General features: G+C 37.1%; 1 protein-coding gene across 2 annotated transcripts in view; it reads right to left on the bottom strand.

Moving 5' to 3' along the window:
- Positions 1-17,137, bottom strand: part of GOPC (golgi associated PDZ and coiled-coil motif containing) — a 54,108-nt gene that overhangs the window by 17,311 nt on the left and 19,660 nt on the right. The window contains exons 2-4 of one of the 2 annotated variants that reach the window (XM_006157866.3): positions 4,689-4,853; positions 2,511-2,534; positions 875-1,050 (exon numbers count right to left, since the gene is read on the bottom strand). In XM_006157866.3, the coding sequence (XP_006157928.1) occupies positions 875-1,050; positions 2,511-2,534; positions 4,689-4,853 (365 nt within the window). The remainder of the gene's footprint in view (positions 1-874; positions 1,051-2,510; positions 2,535-4,688; positions 4,854-17,137) is intronic. The other variant, XM_006157867.3, reaches the window with a different exon arrangement.

Below are 17,137 nucleotides of genomic sequence, written 5' to 3'. Positions count from 1 at the left end.
TCTTTCCAGGGAAAACCAGTAAAAATAACAATTCTTTTTTAATAAAGAATGAGTGAGAACTCCTTTAATAATTCAAATACATTTAAAAAATAATTTACGAATTTAATGTCAATTGACATGGGTTTTATATCTTGCATGCGATCAAGGTAACTAACCAAAACTCAGATACAATCAAATATTATTTTCAGTAAGATTAACTATACAAAAACATTTCCTCTAATGCTAGTTTCTTTTTATAAAACCACTATTTCAAATGTAAAAAGCTATTAGGAAATTTTCATTTCAAGATGACATAAATTCTCTGTTTACGATTAGTTCTTAATGTGACATTAAAACAATGAGCATGAAATGATTTAATACTAACAGTTCTTCCCAAAGTTTGTGAATAATTTACTTAACAAAATTAATGCAAATGGAATACTGTATATTATTATGATAAAACCAGCCATTAACTGAATTCCAAAATGTTTTTTGAGAGATAAGAAAGATTAGGTTTCAGCAACCATAGAAAGAATTCCTTATGGAAGTTTTGCTGTATGTGTGAACATAATCTATTATGGTTTCAAGGCAAGAAATAGCTAAAATGTGCCACTCTACAGAGCTGTTGGCATTTCACAGCAAGTCACCATCAGTGTTCGCATGTACATGTGGGTCTGTGTGGATGTGTATATGTAAACTTTATTGACTTAGCATGGATAAATAAAGCTGTAAGATACAGTGCCGTCAATATTAATTTAACAACGAGTTCTAACCAATTGTAAAGTAATTCTAAGGGTAAAGATTACTATTTCATTTACAAGAGGTAAGAGTGAATCTCATTGACTACCTAGCTTGTCACCCAAGAGTACGAGACGCACTGCCATCTTCTACACACCTTCCTGCCAGCTCCTTATCCAAGTACTTAGCTGCCAGTCTTGCACCATAAACTTCAGCCTGGAGAACAGCTAGATGTCTACGAAGGGCCTCATTTTCTTTTCTCAGTAATTTCACTTCAGCTTCAAGTTGAGCTTCTTTCATTTTTTCTTTTTTGTTTGCCTCAAGTTCTCTTTCCTATTGTAATTTAAAAAAATAATTAAATGAAAATACTTTTAAGACTCTTTTGCAGTAATCCATGTTCTTTAAAATACACAAAAGCACACAGTCTATAATACTAACAACAAAAATATATAAAAATCACTATTTCTTTTCTCTAAAATGAGACATAAAGGTTTGGATCTGGTCAGCTTGACCCACAATGTCTTGAAATTACTTCTAGATAATAGAATGCCATAGGGCACCCTGACATTGAGGACAGTAAGAGTTTTCTCTAAGCTTATGTTATCATCATGGACAGGAATGAATAACTGAATGTATAATTTTCATTCTAAAAAGCACTTAAGAAACGCAACTAAAATAAAAAATAATTATTCTGGTGGTTGTTCTCAAACACATTCCTAAGAGACCAGGCATCAGTTCTAAAAGAAGCCACAGTTTAGATACCATCAACAAAAATCTTTTTAATGGCATTTGCTGAGGGTGTTGTTTCAAAAAATATTCCTAGAAGACCAAGATTATGTTAACAGTGATCTACTTTCAATATTTTAATGAGCTATAAACACCATATTAACAAAATCTAAGAAGCATATTAAGCTACCACTTTTGTTTAATATAATAATTCAAGCCCTCAACAAATCTGACAAATTCTCAGCTCTGAAATTAAGAGAGAATAGGATTAAGGAAACTGAAGTTAATCACTTCTATATTTAAAGAAAAAAAATTGTTCTTACTTAACCTGTTTGTTATTTGGTAACAACCAAGATATTCATTTTATAATTAAATATCCGAAGAGTATACCTTCAGAAGCAGTAAAGGCATAAGACAAATAGGATCCTGATAAAGTTTGAGTATAAGAAAAAATATTTAAAATCTGTGGATTGTTATTTTCTAAAATAATTTCTGATAGCACATTTCAATATTCAGCTGTTTCAAAAGCCACACAATTACTCTCAAGACTGCTGAAAAATAGTAGCACATGCAGTAGATGAAGAAGAAACTAACATGCACATTCTTTCTCTGGAAATAAATCAAATAAAAACTCTAGGGGGTTAAAAACTAGGCCTACTTAACACATCATCGATGCCCTCAATCAGAAATCAACTGCTCTTTTGAAACAGAAGTTTGAGCAAATCACAACATTCAGGAGTTGTCACAAACTGACGGACTCTGAAAGTAATAGCTATAAATCACAAACAAAAAAAATCTTTATCATGCAGTGAGAAAAAAAGAAGCTACTCACTGAACTTTTCAGGTATGTTCAGATATGAACATTAAAGAAAAAAAAATGCCATAGGGAACTCTATTTATGGAATGAAGTATTGCCTGATTCTAGAATTATAAATAAAACAATTGGGATATTAAAAAAAATTCCCATTAATACTATCTTCAAATAATGACAACATGTAATATGTAAATAAAAGACTAAGAACACTTCAGCATGACACACTAGAGCAAAACAGAAACAACATACTTACCAGCTCTTCCACAGAGGGGACAGACTTAAGATACAAGAAAAAAGTTTTATTATTAGAAAAACATCAAAAAAATGAATTTATTTAGTGATAAAATGTTTACAAGAAAAATTCCCTAATGTTGACTAGAATTTGGATAACATTCATTAAAAATAACAATAGTAACTGTAAAGTTTTAGATAAACATTTTTGTTTTATCAAAATTTGCTAATATGACTGGTTGGTTTGGTATTCTTTCTATTGTAGTACCTGGTTTCAAATCTAATACAAAAATTCTAGATATATTCATCCTAGTGAAAATACAGAATGCTTTTTGATATTAATATCAAATATCTCAAATAAGCAGTTGTGGTCTGACTTCTATTTCAGTTAAATAAAAGGCTTACTGAGACTCAGAATTTAAGAGGACTTTAGAATATAAATATTTATTTAACAAAATTCTTTTTTTAAATCGCCAAAGGGCACATCCATTTGCTAGAGAGAGAGAAAGAATCTTGCAGTGGGGTCTGGTTACACAGCAATCCCTTCTTAATTTCCCCATCCCATCAGGATTTGAGTTATTCACACACATGCACCCAGTGTGCTCCTCAAGCCACTGGGGTTGGGATTTGAATCGTGCTCAGCCACTTTAATCACTAAGCCACAAGGGCTGGGCCCATTTAAGTAAATTCTAATGTATCACTATTAGAAAATAATTAACCAATCAAATAAAATTAACTGAATAAAAAAAAGTGCTACTAGTTGGGACCCAATTTCACTTCCTCCTAACTCCTTATTATAAAACTCCAACTTTATAGGAGGTGACCCCATGACTAACTGTAAGACGGACATGAAGCTAGGGATGCCAATGAGATACTAGCAGAAATTACTGAAAAGAATTTTATATAAGGTTTTTAAAGAAGGCCAACACAGTTGAGAAGCACTTTTTTTTACCCTTTTCTTAGATTCTTCCTTCTTGCTGCCTGAAATACAGACATGAAGAAATTCTGATGACAAAAATTATGAGGTAAAAGTGGCAGAGCACAATTATAGGAGAAACCTGAATCCTTAATATCTGTGGAGTTTACATATCAGCTCGAGACTGCTTCTTTTGAGAGAAAAATAACTTCTATTCAAGAACAATCTCAATGTTGCCTGAGATCTTATATGTAGCTGAACGTAATATTAAATAACACAATACGGTAAAATACTATTGACATGTTACAATCACAATTATCATTTAAATATGTTTAGACATATTGTTTTTAATTAATTTTAATTAATTATTTTTTAAATTTGTTGACATTTTCAAGCCTCTGGGTCCAGGACTTGAACCACAGTTAGCCATGTGGAAATCCAACACCTTAACCAACATGCCACCTGCTGGCCCCTATCTGCATGTTTTTAAATAGAAAAACTTTTATCCTGCCAGTTGATTATTATCACTCGCTACCTCTAGATGATGAGATTGTAGATGACCATGATGATCATAAACTTTATTTACTTTTATTTGTCAGAAGGCATGTGTGCTTGCTGGGGAAACAAAGAGAGAGAAGTAAAGTGAGAAAGCACCCTTAGTGGGGAATGGTCATGCCACAATCTTCTCTCTTCCATCTCTACCTCTTTTCAAATTTTGGGCACACGAGAACACATGCCTGGCATGTTTCTCAAGATGCCAGGTTCAGGCTCTAACTGCCATACAGAATCTAGCCATCTTAACCCCCAGGGCATGGACTGGCTCAATCATAAACTTTTAATTTCTTCTGTTTTCTGTATTTCCCATAATGAGCACATAATGCTTTATTATTTTTACTATTATTATTTTTAATTTGTAATAGATGTGTGCACTATCCAGAGAGAGAGAAAAAGACAGGGAAAGTGAGAAAGTACCCCTAGGGGAGATGACCATGTCATAATCCCTTCTCCTCCCAGGATTCTGAGCACACATGCATACATTCTCAGTGTGACCTCAATTTTGGGCACACACACATACCCAGCGCGTTTTTCAAGCCAACAGGTCTAAGACTGGAGTCACTGAGCTGGCCATGTGGGATCCAGTCACATTAAACACACCACCAACTGGCCCAAACACATATCACATATTATAGTTAAAAGACCCTATTATAAATTGTCCTCTACAATCTTTAAAATACCTGTAAGGTATTTAGAGGGTAAGCATATGTTGCTCTCTAAACTACTTACCAATTTTGCCTTAATGGTGCCGGAGTCAACACTTTGACCAGTTTTAGCATGAAGCTGAAGCTGAATAGAGTGCAACTGTAAAAGTTGATCATGTACTTCTTTCTCCAATACAACTTTCTCTGCTTGAGTCTCTGTCAGTTCAGATTTCAGATCCACCAACTGTGCCTTAAAAAACAATAATAAAAAACAAGAAGTATGCTTAATTTTCTTTATTTTCACTCTAATCATTATTCTTTAAGAATGACAAGAGACTGCCTTTAAAATGTACACATGAGCAGGAAGACAATTATCAGACTGTGATATAGACAGTCACCTACACTGACATAAAACCAACAGTCCAAGTGAGATATCTAAGTGGCAAGAGAACTTACTACAAACAGCATCTTTTAATAACAGAATGCTATTGGGTCATTGGGAAAGTCATGACGCCATTTTTGCACAGAAAAACATAGAAAAATGTGTCATGACTTTCCTGACAATCCAATACTTGCATTTTCTTGCTTACTTTGAGAAGCCTTTATACTGCTTTACCTTTACCTTTGAAGCTTAATATACAAGTATGGAATGGTTTAATAATTCTATAGAGATAATACGGTTTTGCTGGCTCACTAGCATTAATGCTATATTAGAGAAAGGCCAATAAGTAGGGTTTGTGTTCAACCCACAGAATATCAGCCCAAAACAGCCTCACCACTACCTAGTAAAGTTATTTTAAGAGCTACGGTATCAGGACCAGCAAATGGCATAATGGTTATGTTACTAGACTCCCATGTAATCGATCACAGTTCAAGTTCTGGACCTGGCAGCTTAAACCTTATGCTAGATGTGTGTGCATGTGTGCCCAAAATCCCAAGAGGATGGACTGCAACATGGCCATCCTCCCTGGAGGGTGATTTCTTGCTTTCTATCTGTCTCTCTGGCAAGCACAAGCGCCCTATCACAAAAACTCTCTCTAAAAAAAGAGGTAAGGTGTCAGCTTGCTGAGACTTATTCAATAAGCCCATTTACAGTGTAGCAGAACAAGTCAAGACCACCTACTCGCTCAATCTGAAGTTACTCATTTTGCACAATCACAATTAGAAAAGTTGTAGATAATACTTTATAAATTATGGCTATTTATGCCCTCTAGATGCTTTCATATCAACTATGTGGTAAATATGTGGGGGAACCTATAACTCACATACCTATAACTTGGCACATTCTTGTTTGTGTGAGCTATACAAACAAGAATGTGGTAAGTTATAGTATATGAGGGATCTCAAAAAAAGGTCATGGAAAATAAGTACTGTAAAAAGCAGCAAATATTTCAATATTTTTAAAAAATTGGAAATGAAAATAAAGATTTCTACAATGCTAAAAAGTTTTTGATACCAAAATAAACCTATACTTTAATTTTAATTCTCTACAAACCTTTGAAGCCCCCTTGTATACAGAACTGGCCCTGTTCCAAGGAATTCAAAGTAAGGGAAAGCTTAAAAAAGGTTAATAAGAAAAAGATTCATATTGAAAAATGAGTTAAGAAGACTTTGAAGGAAAACTACAACAAACAAAATTGAAGCAGTAACAAAATCTGGAGATGGAAAAAGATTAACAAGAGCAAAAAGGCAGTGATTAAATCAGAAGCATCTTGGATAAATTCTATGAGTACACTGACTAGAGACCTGGACTACATCTTTACATATCCCAACTGCAACAACTAGTGTTTAGTACATAAAAGATGCTCAACAAACATTGTTACCCTGAAATGAACCCCAATCATAGCCCTGTGCCTCTGAATAAAATGTTGTCTCCATTCATTTCCTCAATTTTCAAACAGAGATAATGTCCCTTTTTTTTTTTAAAGAGAGATATTTGGGAAACCAGCAGTTAGCGTAATGGCTATGTCGCTGGACTCCCACATAGTCGACAGCGGTTCACGTCCCGGACCCGGTGGCTTAAAACTCACGCCGGACGCATGTGCGTATGTGTCCAAGATCCTGAGAGGAGAATGGAGGAGAAGGGATTGCGGCGTGACCACCCCCTCTGGGGGGTGATTTCTCGCTTTCTGTCTCCATGTCTCTCTCTGTCTGTCTGGCGAGCGCACATGCCCTATAGCGAAAACCTCTCACAAAAAAAAAAGAGAGATATTTGCTATAGAGTGTGTGAGTTCACCAAAGAGACATAGAGAGACAGAAAGTGAGAAATCACCCCACCCCAGGGAGGATGGCCACACCACAATCCCTGCTCCTCCATTTTCAATATCTTGGGCACACATGCACACGTATCTAGTGTGAGTTTTAAGTTGCCAGGTCTGGGACTTGAACCGTGTTTGACTACGCTGGAGTCCAGTGATGTAACCATTATACCAGCTGCTGGTCCCAAATATCCGTTTTTGACTATTCTCATAAAATTATTACTTTTTTTATGATAGTAGTACATACAGAATAGAGTTGGGGTGGAAGGAGTAGCTCCTTCAGCAGGGTTTCATCACACAGTAATCCCCTCCCCTAGACTTCCAATTTCTCAAGATCTAGGCACCCACTTGTGTGCCCCACATGTCTTCAGGCTGACCCTGGGATCTGAACTTGGAACTGACCACAAGGCTTCCAGTCTTGTGGGTCACTTGTGTTAGAGTTGTACCATGGCAGCTGACATTAGTCTCATAAGATTATCAATCTTATATACTAAAGCATTTACTAAAATATCAATGTGGATTTTTTTTTTTTTGGAGAGTTTTTTTGCTTAAATGTGGATATTTTTTTTTTTTGGAGAGTTTTTTTGCTTTAGGGCGCGTGCTCTCGCCAGACAGACAGAGAGAGACAGAGAGACAGAAAGCAAGAAATCACCCCCCAGGGGGGATGGTCATGCCGCAATCCCTTCTCCTCCATTCTCCTCTCAGGATCTTGGGCACGCATGCACACACGCCTGGCGTGAGTTTTAAGCCACCGGGTCTGGGACGTGAACCGCGGTCGACTACCTGGTAGTCCAGCAACATAGCCATAACGCTAACTGCTGGTCCCAAGAATATAAATGTGTTTTTAAAAAGATCAGACGACCTAGAAGGGCTCTGAGGAAATCAGACTGCTGGGAGGAATTATATACTGACAGACTGGTAAGACTAGGAAAGGTAAGTCTGGAAACTATGAATGGCTGTGGGTGGTAAATTAAAACTGTCACTTAATCTGACAGGAAATCATTACATACTCTCGGTGACATTTGTGTTTTTATTTTTAATGACCCATATTGTAATATAATTTCAACGCCACAAAAGTCACTCTTTTAAAGTGTACAATTAACATATTTTTGGTATATTCAGAGTTGTAAAAGCACTGTGACTATGTAATTTTGAAATATTTTCTTCCAATGACATTTTAGCAACTTATTTGCAGTGAAGGAGAAGATATAGCAACACCTTGCAGCAGCTTTCTAAATGACAGTTATGGTACAATGTCTTTGCAATGGAAATAAAGAACTTCACAATGTTGAAAATAAATGGTAACTTCGTAAATGAAAATAAAGGACTTTACAACGTTGGAAATAAATGGATAGCAACAGTTAGGTACGGTATTGTTCTGTACAGTGAACAGCCTATGTAAAATTAGGGCTTAATAATTCAAATATTTCAAGTAAAGAGAATAATGAAGCCATTGATTGAAATAGTAAGATTTGGCTGGTAGTTTACTTACATATGAGGTAAAAAGAAAGAAGATGGGTCTAAATTTAGACACACTGACATTTGTGTCAACCATGATATAATCAACAGGAACCAGTCCACAGAATGTTAGAAATAAAGAAAAAAGTTTAAAATAGAGACTTGGATTGATGGGACTAGGAGCCCCAGATGTGAATTAATATGCTAAGACTGAGTTATGGGAGATTATAATGTCCAGGACTGTCAGGGAAGGCCTGAGAAGTAAGAGAGTTGAGACGTTACAAACCAAGCCAAAATGGTCCATAATATAAATACTACTTGGCATCTTGCTTTTTAAAATTCCTGCAGACCACTAAGTATCAGAACCTTCACATTCCTTTTTTATAACTCTTTTATTCATGTATAAATGTACTTCATAGAAGTACGTAAGTTATTATGAAAAACAACTATACTCAATACCACCTGTATTTTTTTTTTTAATTAAAATAAGACATCCTGGACCCACCTTGTGATCCCCTTGTAATCACTATCTCCACTTCATCCACAAAGGTAACCATCAGAGTAATACTTTCTAACACCATAGATAGTATTACTTGTTTTAATTTTATTCATTATTTCTTCCATAAGAGAGACACACCACACTACCATCCCCCACTCTGAAATAGCCTGAGAGGTCTCTGGATCCAAACCCAAGACCTTTCCACATGGGTCAGGAGGCAGCCATCATCTGGTCCCTATGAAGCCACCTTTTAATACATATTAAATGCATTTCTCCACACCATATATCTAGGAGGGAAATCTCCAGGTATACAGTATACTTAAATCTCAGTAGAGGAAAAAAAACAAAAAAACAGTTTTTAAGTGGTTGTAGCAACTGACATATGAACTGTGTATGAAAACTATGATAACTTCCCATCTGTCTTCATCTGGCATTGCTACTGTTTTTCATTTTAGCCATTCTACTTGGTTGTTGGAAAAGTCATGTTGTATTGCTCTACGCAAAAATGTGTCATGACTATTCCCAACAACCCAACAGTAGAAATAGAGTCATTTTATTGTGGTTTTAATTAAACCTTTTTGATTGCAAATAAGATTCATCACCTTTTCACATTTTTGGGGGTATTTTCCCTCTTAGGTTTCCACCACAGAGGGCATGCACTCCCCAGAGAGGAGAGAGAAAGTGAGACAATGAGAGAAGAAGCAAGAAATTCCCCCAAAGGGGGATGGCCATTATGTAATCCCCTCTCCTCCATTCTCTTCCCAGGATTTTGTGCACATAAGCACCCATTCCCAGCATGACCCTCAGGCTGCCAGGTCTAGGACTCAAATCATGGTAGGTCACATCATGGGAGTCCAGCGCCCCAATCACTATGCCACCTACTAGCCCCTTTAGTTAGTTAGTTAGTTAGTTTTTAAGGGTTCAGCATAGGGTGTATGCACTCCCCAGAAAGACAGAGCAAGGCAGTGAGAGGGAAAGTGAGAAATCACCCCCGGGGAAGGGGGGGATGGCCAAGCCACAATCCCTTCTTCTCTCTCTTCCTGGGCTTTTTGGGTATGCACACACACACACACCTAGCATGATTTTCACACCACCAGGTCTGGCACTTGTGGTTGGCCATGTGAGAGTCCAGAGCCCATTACTACTATTCCAACTGCTGGGTCCATTTAAAGTTTCTTTCTTTCTTTCATGAGTGAGACAGAGAGAGGGAGCTAGTGCACCCCCTGAGTATTCTTAACATTGTCACCCATCCCAAGCCTTCAGACAGCCCTAGATCATGGGCATGCATGCCCTGGGTACTTAGAGAGGTCTCTGGATTTCAACAGGAAACCCATCCTTGTGCAACTGCCTCACAGAACACAGAGCACACATTTTACTACTGTTTTACTGGTCCCCTCATTTTCATTATGCTTGTTGACCATTTGAATATTCTTTGTGAAGTGCATGTTAATGCTCTTGCCTGTTTTTCTTCAGAGCTGTGCATATTTTTCTTATCGTTTTTATAAGAGTTCTGCCTCTTTGTCCATACGCGTACACAATGAGTACAAATTCCTTTATTGGGTATGAGTTACAAATACTTTCTCTATTCTGTGGCTTTTTTTCATGTCATTTAACATATCTTTTGATGAACAGAGTCCTTAATTTTAATGTAGCTCTATGTCAATAGTTTCCTCCCCCACATTAAATGCTTTTTGGTCACAATTCTACTTTAACTGATATCAAGTTTGCAACCCCTGTCTGTTGTTGCTGTTGTTTTTAATTTGCTATGGGGTGATGCACTTGCTAGAGAGAGAGAGAAATCCCCCACCAGGGGGATGACCACATCAGAATCCTTTTCCTTCTACTCTCCTCTCAGGATTTTTGGCACATACTATCCATATATACCCAGCATGTTTTTCAGACTGCCAGGTTTGGGACTCGAAGACAAATCATAGTCAACCATATGGGATCCAGTCACCTTAACCACCATATTACCTGGCTGGCCCCAACCCCTGCTTTGATTTGCAATTATTTGGTTTAATTTTTTTTCTTTAGTTTTTAATCTTTTGCTGTATTTTTATGTTATGTTTGTATGAGCACACAGAAATGTAAAGTCTTCTCTGCTCTCTTTAAAAATACACCTTACTATGCTGGAAGCTTTGTATCTTTTTTTTAATGACAGCCACTACATAATACCTTAAATTCCTTTTAAGTTTGTATTTAATAGATCATCCCTTCTTCGAGAAGTTGTAAAATTAGTAACATCGTCTCCCTTTCCTCACTCTTCTCCAACACTTAATATAAGTATTATTTTCCTAGTCCCAGCTAATAACAATGAGTAATTACCAAGCTTATAAACTTTTGGGGCATGGTAGAGGTAGGGTTTTTGGGAAGAGATTAGGATTAAGGTTACCAGGGTGAAGCCCCCATAGCTGACTCCTGCTGGGTTTATAAACAGGGGGCGTGGTGGTTAAAGTGCAGGACACTCCAAAGTGGCTGACCATGGTTCAAGTTCATGCTTAAAGTCCCAGACCTGGTGTGTTGCTTTCTCACACTCTCTCTCTCTCTGATCAAATTAAAATAAATGAATGAATGAATAAAATTTAAAAATTAATTTTAAAAAATAAACTTTCAATACTTCTTTCTCCTATTCTGAGAGTTCCAATACATCTATACTGTAGAGCATATAGCATATATTATTTTATCATTAATTCTAAAAGTCTTAGTTTCATCATTAAATATATTCTATGCTTATTACTCGTCCTTTTACCAAAGCCACTATTTCAGTTTGAATGTCTCCTCAAAATTCATATGTTGAGTCACTAAAACAAGATTAAGAAGGGGAAAATCTTATCCAATTATGGGTTCTAAAGGTACGGTTTCTGGGAAGAGATTAGGATTGAGGTTACCAGGGTGAAGCCTCCATAACTGACTCCTGCTGGGTTTATAAGAAGAAATGAGAGTCAGTAGGTGCACCCATTCCCAGCATGACCCTCAGGCTGCCAGGTCTAGGACTCAAATCATGGTAGGTCACATCATGGGAGTCCAGCGCCCCAATCACTATGCCACCTACTAGCCCCTTTAGTTAGTTAGTTAGTTAGTTTTTAAGGGTTCAGCATAGGGTGTATGCACTCCCCAGAAAGACAGAGCAAGGCAGTGAGAGGGAAAGTGAGAAATCACCCCCGGGGAAGGGGGGGATGGCCAAGCCACAATCCCTTCTTCTCTCTCTTCCTGGGCTTTTTGGGTATGCACACACACACACACCTAGCATGATTTTCACACTACCAGGTCTGGCACTTGTGGTTGGCCATGTGAGAGTCCAGAGCCCATTACTACTATTCCAACTGCTGGGTCCATTTAAAGTTTCTTTCTTTCTTTCATGAGTGAGACAGAGAGAGGGAGCTAGTGCACCCCCTGAGTATTCTTAACATTGTCACCCATCCCAAGCCTTCAGACAGCCCTAGATCATGGGCATGCATGCCCTGGGTACTTAGAGAGGTCTCTGGATTTCAACAGGAAACCCATCCTTGTGCAACTGCCTCACAGAACACAGAGCACACATTTTACTACTGTTTTACTGGTCCCCTCATTTTCATTATGCTTGTTGACCATTTGAATATTCTTTGTGAAGTGCATGTTAATGCTCTTGCCTGTTTTTCTTCAGAGCTGTGCATATTTTTCTTATCGTTTTTATAAGAGTTCTGCCTCTTTGTCCATACGCGTACACAATGAGTACAAATTCCTTTATTGGGTATGAGTTACAAATACTTTCTCTATTCTGTGGCTTTTTTTCATGTCATTTAACATATCTTTTGATGAACAGAGTCCTTAATTTTAATGTAGCTCTATGTCAATAGTTTCCTCCCCCACATTAAATGCTTTTTGGTCACAATTCTACTTTAACTGATATCAAGTTTGCAACCCCTGTCTGTTGTTGCTGTTGTTTTTAATTTGCTATGGGGTGATGCACTTGCTAGAGAGAGAGAGAAATCCCCCACCAGGGGGATGACCACATCAGAATCCTTTTCCTTCTACTCTCCTCTCAGGATTTTTGGCACATACTATCCATATATACCCAGCATGTTTTTCAGACTGCCAGGTTTGGGACTCGAAGACAAATCATAGTCAACCATATGGGATCCAGTCACCTTAACCACCATATTACCTGGCTGGCCCCAACCCCTGCTTTGATTTGCAATTATTTGGTTTAATTTTTTTTCTTTAGTTTTTAATCTTTTGCTGTATTTTTATGTTATGTTTGTATGAGCACACAGAAATGTAAAGTCTTCTCTGCTCTCTTTAAAAATACACCTTACTATGCTGGAAGCTTTGTATCTTTTTTTTAATGACAGCCACTACATAATACCTTAAATTCCTTTTAAGTTTGTATTTAATAGATCATCCCTTCTTCGAGAAGTTGTAAAATTAGTAACATCGTCTCCCTTTCCTCACTCTTCTCCAACACTTAATATAAGTATTATTTTCCTAGTCCCAGCTAATAACAATGAGTAATTACCAAGCTTATAAACTTTTGGGGCATGGTAGAGGTAGGGTTTTTGGGAAGAGATTAGGATTAAGGTTACCAGGGTGAAGCCCCCATAGCTGACTCCTGCTGGGTTTATAAACAGGGGGCGTGGTGGTTAAAGTGCAGGACACTCCAAAGTGGCTGACCATGGTTCAAGTTCATGCTTAAAGTCCCAGACCTGGTGTGTTGCTTTCTCACACTCTCTCTCTCTCTGATCAAATTAAAATAAATGAATGAATGAATAAAATTTAAAAATTAATTTTAAAAAATAAACTTTCAATACTTCTTTCTCCTATTCTGAGAGTTCCAATACATCTATACTGTAGAGCATATAGCATATATTATTTTATCATTAATTCTAAAAGTCTTAGTTTCATCATTAAATATATTCTATGCTTATTACTCGTCCTTTTACCAAAGCCACTATTTCAGTTTGAATGTCTCCTCAAAATTCATATGTTGAGTCACTAAAACAAGATTAAGAAGGGGAAAATCTTATCCAATTATGGGTTCTAAAGGTACGGTTTCTGGGAAGAGATTAGGATTGAGGTTACCAGGGTGAAGCCTCCATAACTGACTCCTGCTGGGTTTATAAGAAGAAATGAGAGTCAGTAGGTGGTGTCGTGGATCCCACATGGCGGGGTCCTACATGGTTCAAGTCCTTGTTCAAGGTGCTAGATCCCAAATGGCAGACTACATGGTTCAAGTCCCAGACACACTGGCTTAGAAAATGTCAGGCGTATGTGTGTGCTTGCTCAAAATCCTGAGAAGAGAATGCAGAGGCAATTGCAGTATGGGTATTCCTGTACCCAGACAATCCCCTCAGGGAATGATGTTTCTCTTTCCCTTTCACTGTCTCTCTCTCTCTCTCTGGCAAGCACATGTAAGGCAAAAACCTCTACAAGAATAAAACAAAAAGACTATGGCCTGTCATGGGGTCTGCCTTGTAAGGGGGTGATCATGAGGAAAGGCATGTAGCTAGGGGAGTCAGCAAAGTCAGAGTCGGGAGCCTGATCCCTCTCTCTGTCTCCAACTCTCTCTGGCAACTGCACATACACTATTACAAAAATCTAAAAAGAAAAAGAGAAAAAGGAATGAGAAAGAGATTCATGGAACACAGACCATTTTCTACCAGCCACCAAGCTGTAACAAAACCATAAGAACTGTACTCACTACAGAGGACCCCTGGATCTCAAACCTCTATACCATGAGCCAAATAAGCCTTTGTTTTTACAAACGCCCAGTTTCAGATATCATCTGTGATTAGCACCAGAACATGCTAGCATGATTTCAGCTCCTCGTGTAGTCTAGATTTCTCAGAAAGGTCTCATAACAATATTTTCCCTGAGATCTGACATGTTCATGACTATTAATAGTCTTATTTGAAATTGATTTGACTCAGTACAACATCTTTGGTTTACTAGAATACTTAAAATATGTTGCTTCACTGGCTTCTGATATGAAACACAGCTATTGAGAAGTCTTATTCCAATCTTTTATAAGTGACTTAATCATTAGCCTGGATTTGCAAATTTCTTGGCTTTATTTTTAAAGCTGAGTATTTAAACTAAAACATATTTTGGCATTATTCTAGGTTGTGTGCAGAATCAATCTTTCAATGTACAGATTCAATCTTGGGTTATTTCAGGAACATTTTGTTAACAACTTTTGTTTGTTCATGTTTTAGAGTAAATTGGTAAGTTTTTTTTTTTTGGTAGAGAGATTTTTTTGCTATAGGGTGCTTGTGCTCACCAGAGACTGAGAGAGACAGAGAGACAGAAAATGAGAAATCATCTCCCCTGGGGAATGGCCACGCCACAATCCCTCCTCCTCCCGGGACTTTGGGCACACGCCTGCGCCTGGCCTAAGTCTCAAGCTGCCAAGTCCAGGACTGAAACCATGGTCGACTACGTGGGAGTCCAGCAACAGAATCATTACACCATCTGCTAGTCCCAAGGTAATTTTATTTTTACTGAGTTGAAATTCACATAACATTTAATTAACTATTTTAAAGCAAATAATTCAGTAGCATTTATTACATTCACAAGATTTGCAACCACCATCTGTATCTCAAAACATCAAGTTCATCAGGCCAAAAGAAAGCCCTTGTACTCATTAAGCAATCATCCCTACCCTTGCCATCTCTCAGATTTGGCAACCACCATTTTGCATTTTGTCCTTACAGCTTTACCTATTCCAGATACTTCATATAATTAAAGCAAACAATAAATAATCTTTTGTGTCTGTCTTCTTTCACTTAGTATGTTTTAGGGGTTCATATATTATATCATACTTCATTCCTTCATATGACTCTACTACATTATATACCACAACTTGGTTAACCATTCAACTGTTGATGGACACGGTACAATCACTGATGGGCTTCTGACTATCATGAACAACAGTGCTATGAACATGTATACACATGTTTATGTTTTCAGTTCTTCTGATTATATCTAGGAGTAGAACTGCTGAGTCACATGGAAATTCTATGTTAACTTTTTAGATCAACTGAACAATTTGTCTCTCAGATGTACTCAGTTGAAAAATTTGTCCCTGGATATTTGTATTAAAACAAATCAAACAAAAAGTCAAAATAGCATATGTGATAAAAGGAAATATATTAGTTAGCAGGAAATTGTTCGGATACATGCAGTATCCGAAAAGAGAATTGAAATATTATCTCCAAATTGATTATGCACACTAATTCAAACATGAGTTCAACACATCAAGACAAACTCCTCTCATATTTTTTTTCATCATGCTGTACATTATGTTCCAGCAGAACAGAATGTTTGGGTATGCATGGTAAGAGGTGATACAGGGGCTTGATGTTATTATGTGTGGCCCACAAATCAGTAAATGATAAAATTATGCTGAACTACACATTGCAAACTCAGCAGCCAAGTCTGGGCAGAACAGTTGCCAGCAAAGTCTATAACCAATTAAAGAATCTGACTCACAGAAACAAGTTGTTCAACTGATTAAACTTTCTGAGGAGCCATCAAACTGTTTTCCACAGTAGTTGAATCATTTTACATTCTCACCAGCAATATGTGGGAGTTTGTTGATAGTAGTCTTAAATACTGGTTTTGCCTCATGCTCTTCAGGGACTCCATAATCTTAATTATACTTTTCCTATTTGCAATTTACTCTCAATTCTTTCTTATTTTATATATCCTCTTTTATTTGGCTGTACTTTCTGGATTGTCTATATGCCTTCTAATTTAACTTCAGTTCCAAAATGATTGTTTTCCTAATTCTTTACAGACCTCTAGAAATATTCTTTTTTCAATTTTGCTTATTAACATATTGAGTTTTCCTACTATTATGTCCTATATGAATATTATTAATTTCTTTCGTTTTATGACATAGTGTACAGTTTTCATCTGCCTTGTGGTCATATTGTGATGATATGATTTCTTTGTTCAGCACATTTCTATGGGATTAAACTGAATCCTTTTCTGTTACTCATGATCATTATCCGGGGTTACTGAGGAGGAGACTTACATGTCAGGGGTTGCAGCAAACACGTGTCTCTTTCCTAGCTTCATGATTTTAGGCTCCCTCATCTGGCCTTAAAGTGTACTACCTAAAGCCACGGCCTTTCTGTGTAGCCAAAACCAATTTTGAAATCTACCTCCTATGTATCCTTCTCCTATCTTGAAATCAAGCTTTCTCTTCCCTTTAAACGTCATACTTCTGTCCTACTCACCTGAGGTTCAACTTCTAGCAGTATTTCTAAGAATTAGAACCTACCTTTCTTCAGTTGTTTTTTTTTTTTTTTTGTATTTGCTTATATTTTTCCCCTTAAT

The sequence above is a fragment of the Tupaia chinensis genome, unplaced genomic scaffold (assembly GCF_000334495.1).
Source record: "Tupaia chinensis unplaced genomic scaffold, TupChi_1.0 Scaffold000563_1, whole genome shotgun sequence".
Taxonomy (NCBI): Eukaryota; Metazoa; Chordata; class Mammalia; order Scandentia; family Tupaiidae; genus Tupaia; species Tupaia belangeri.
Note: the sequence above shows the minus strand (reverse complement) of the source record. Positions and strands in the feature narration are given on the sequence as shown.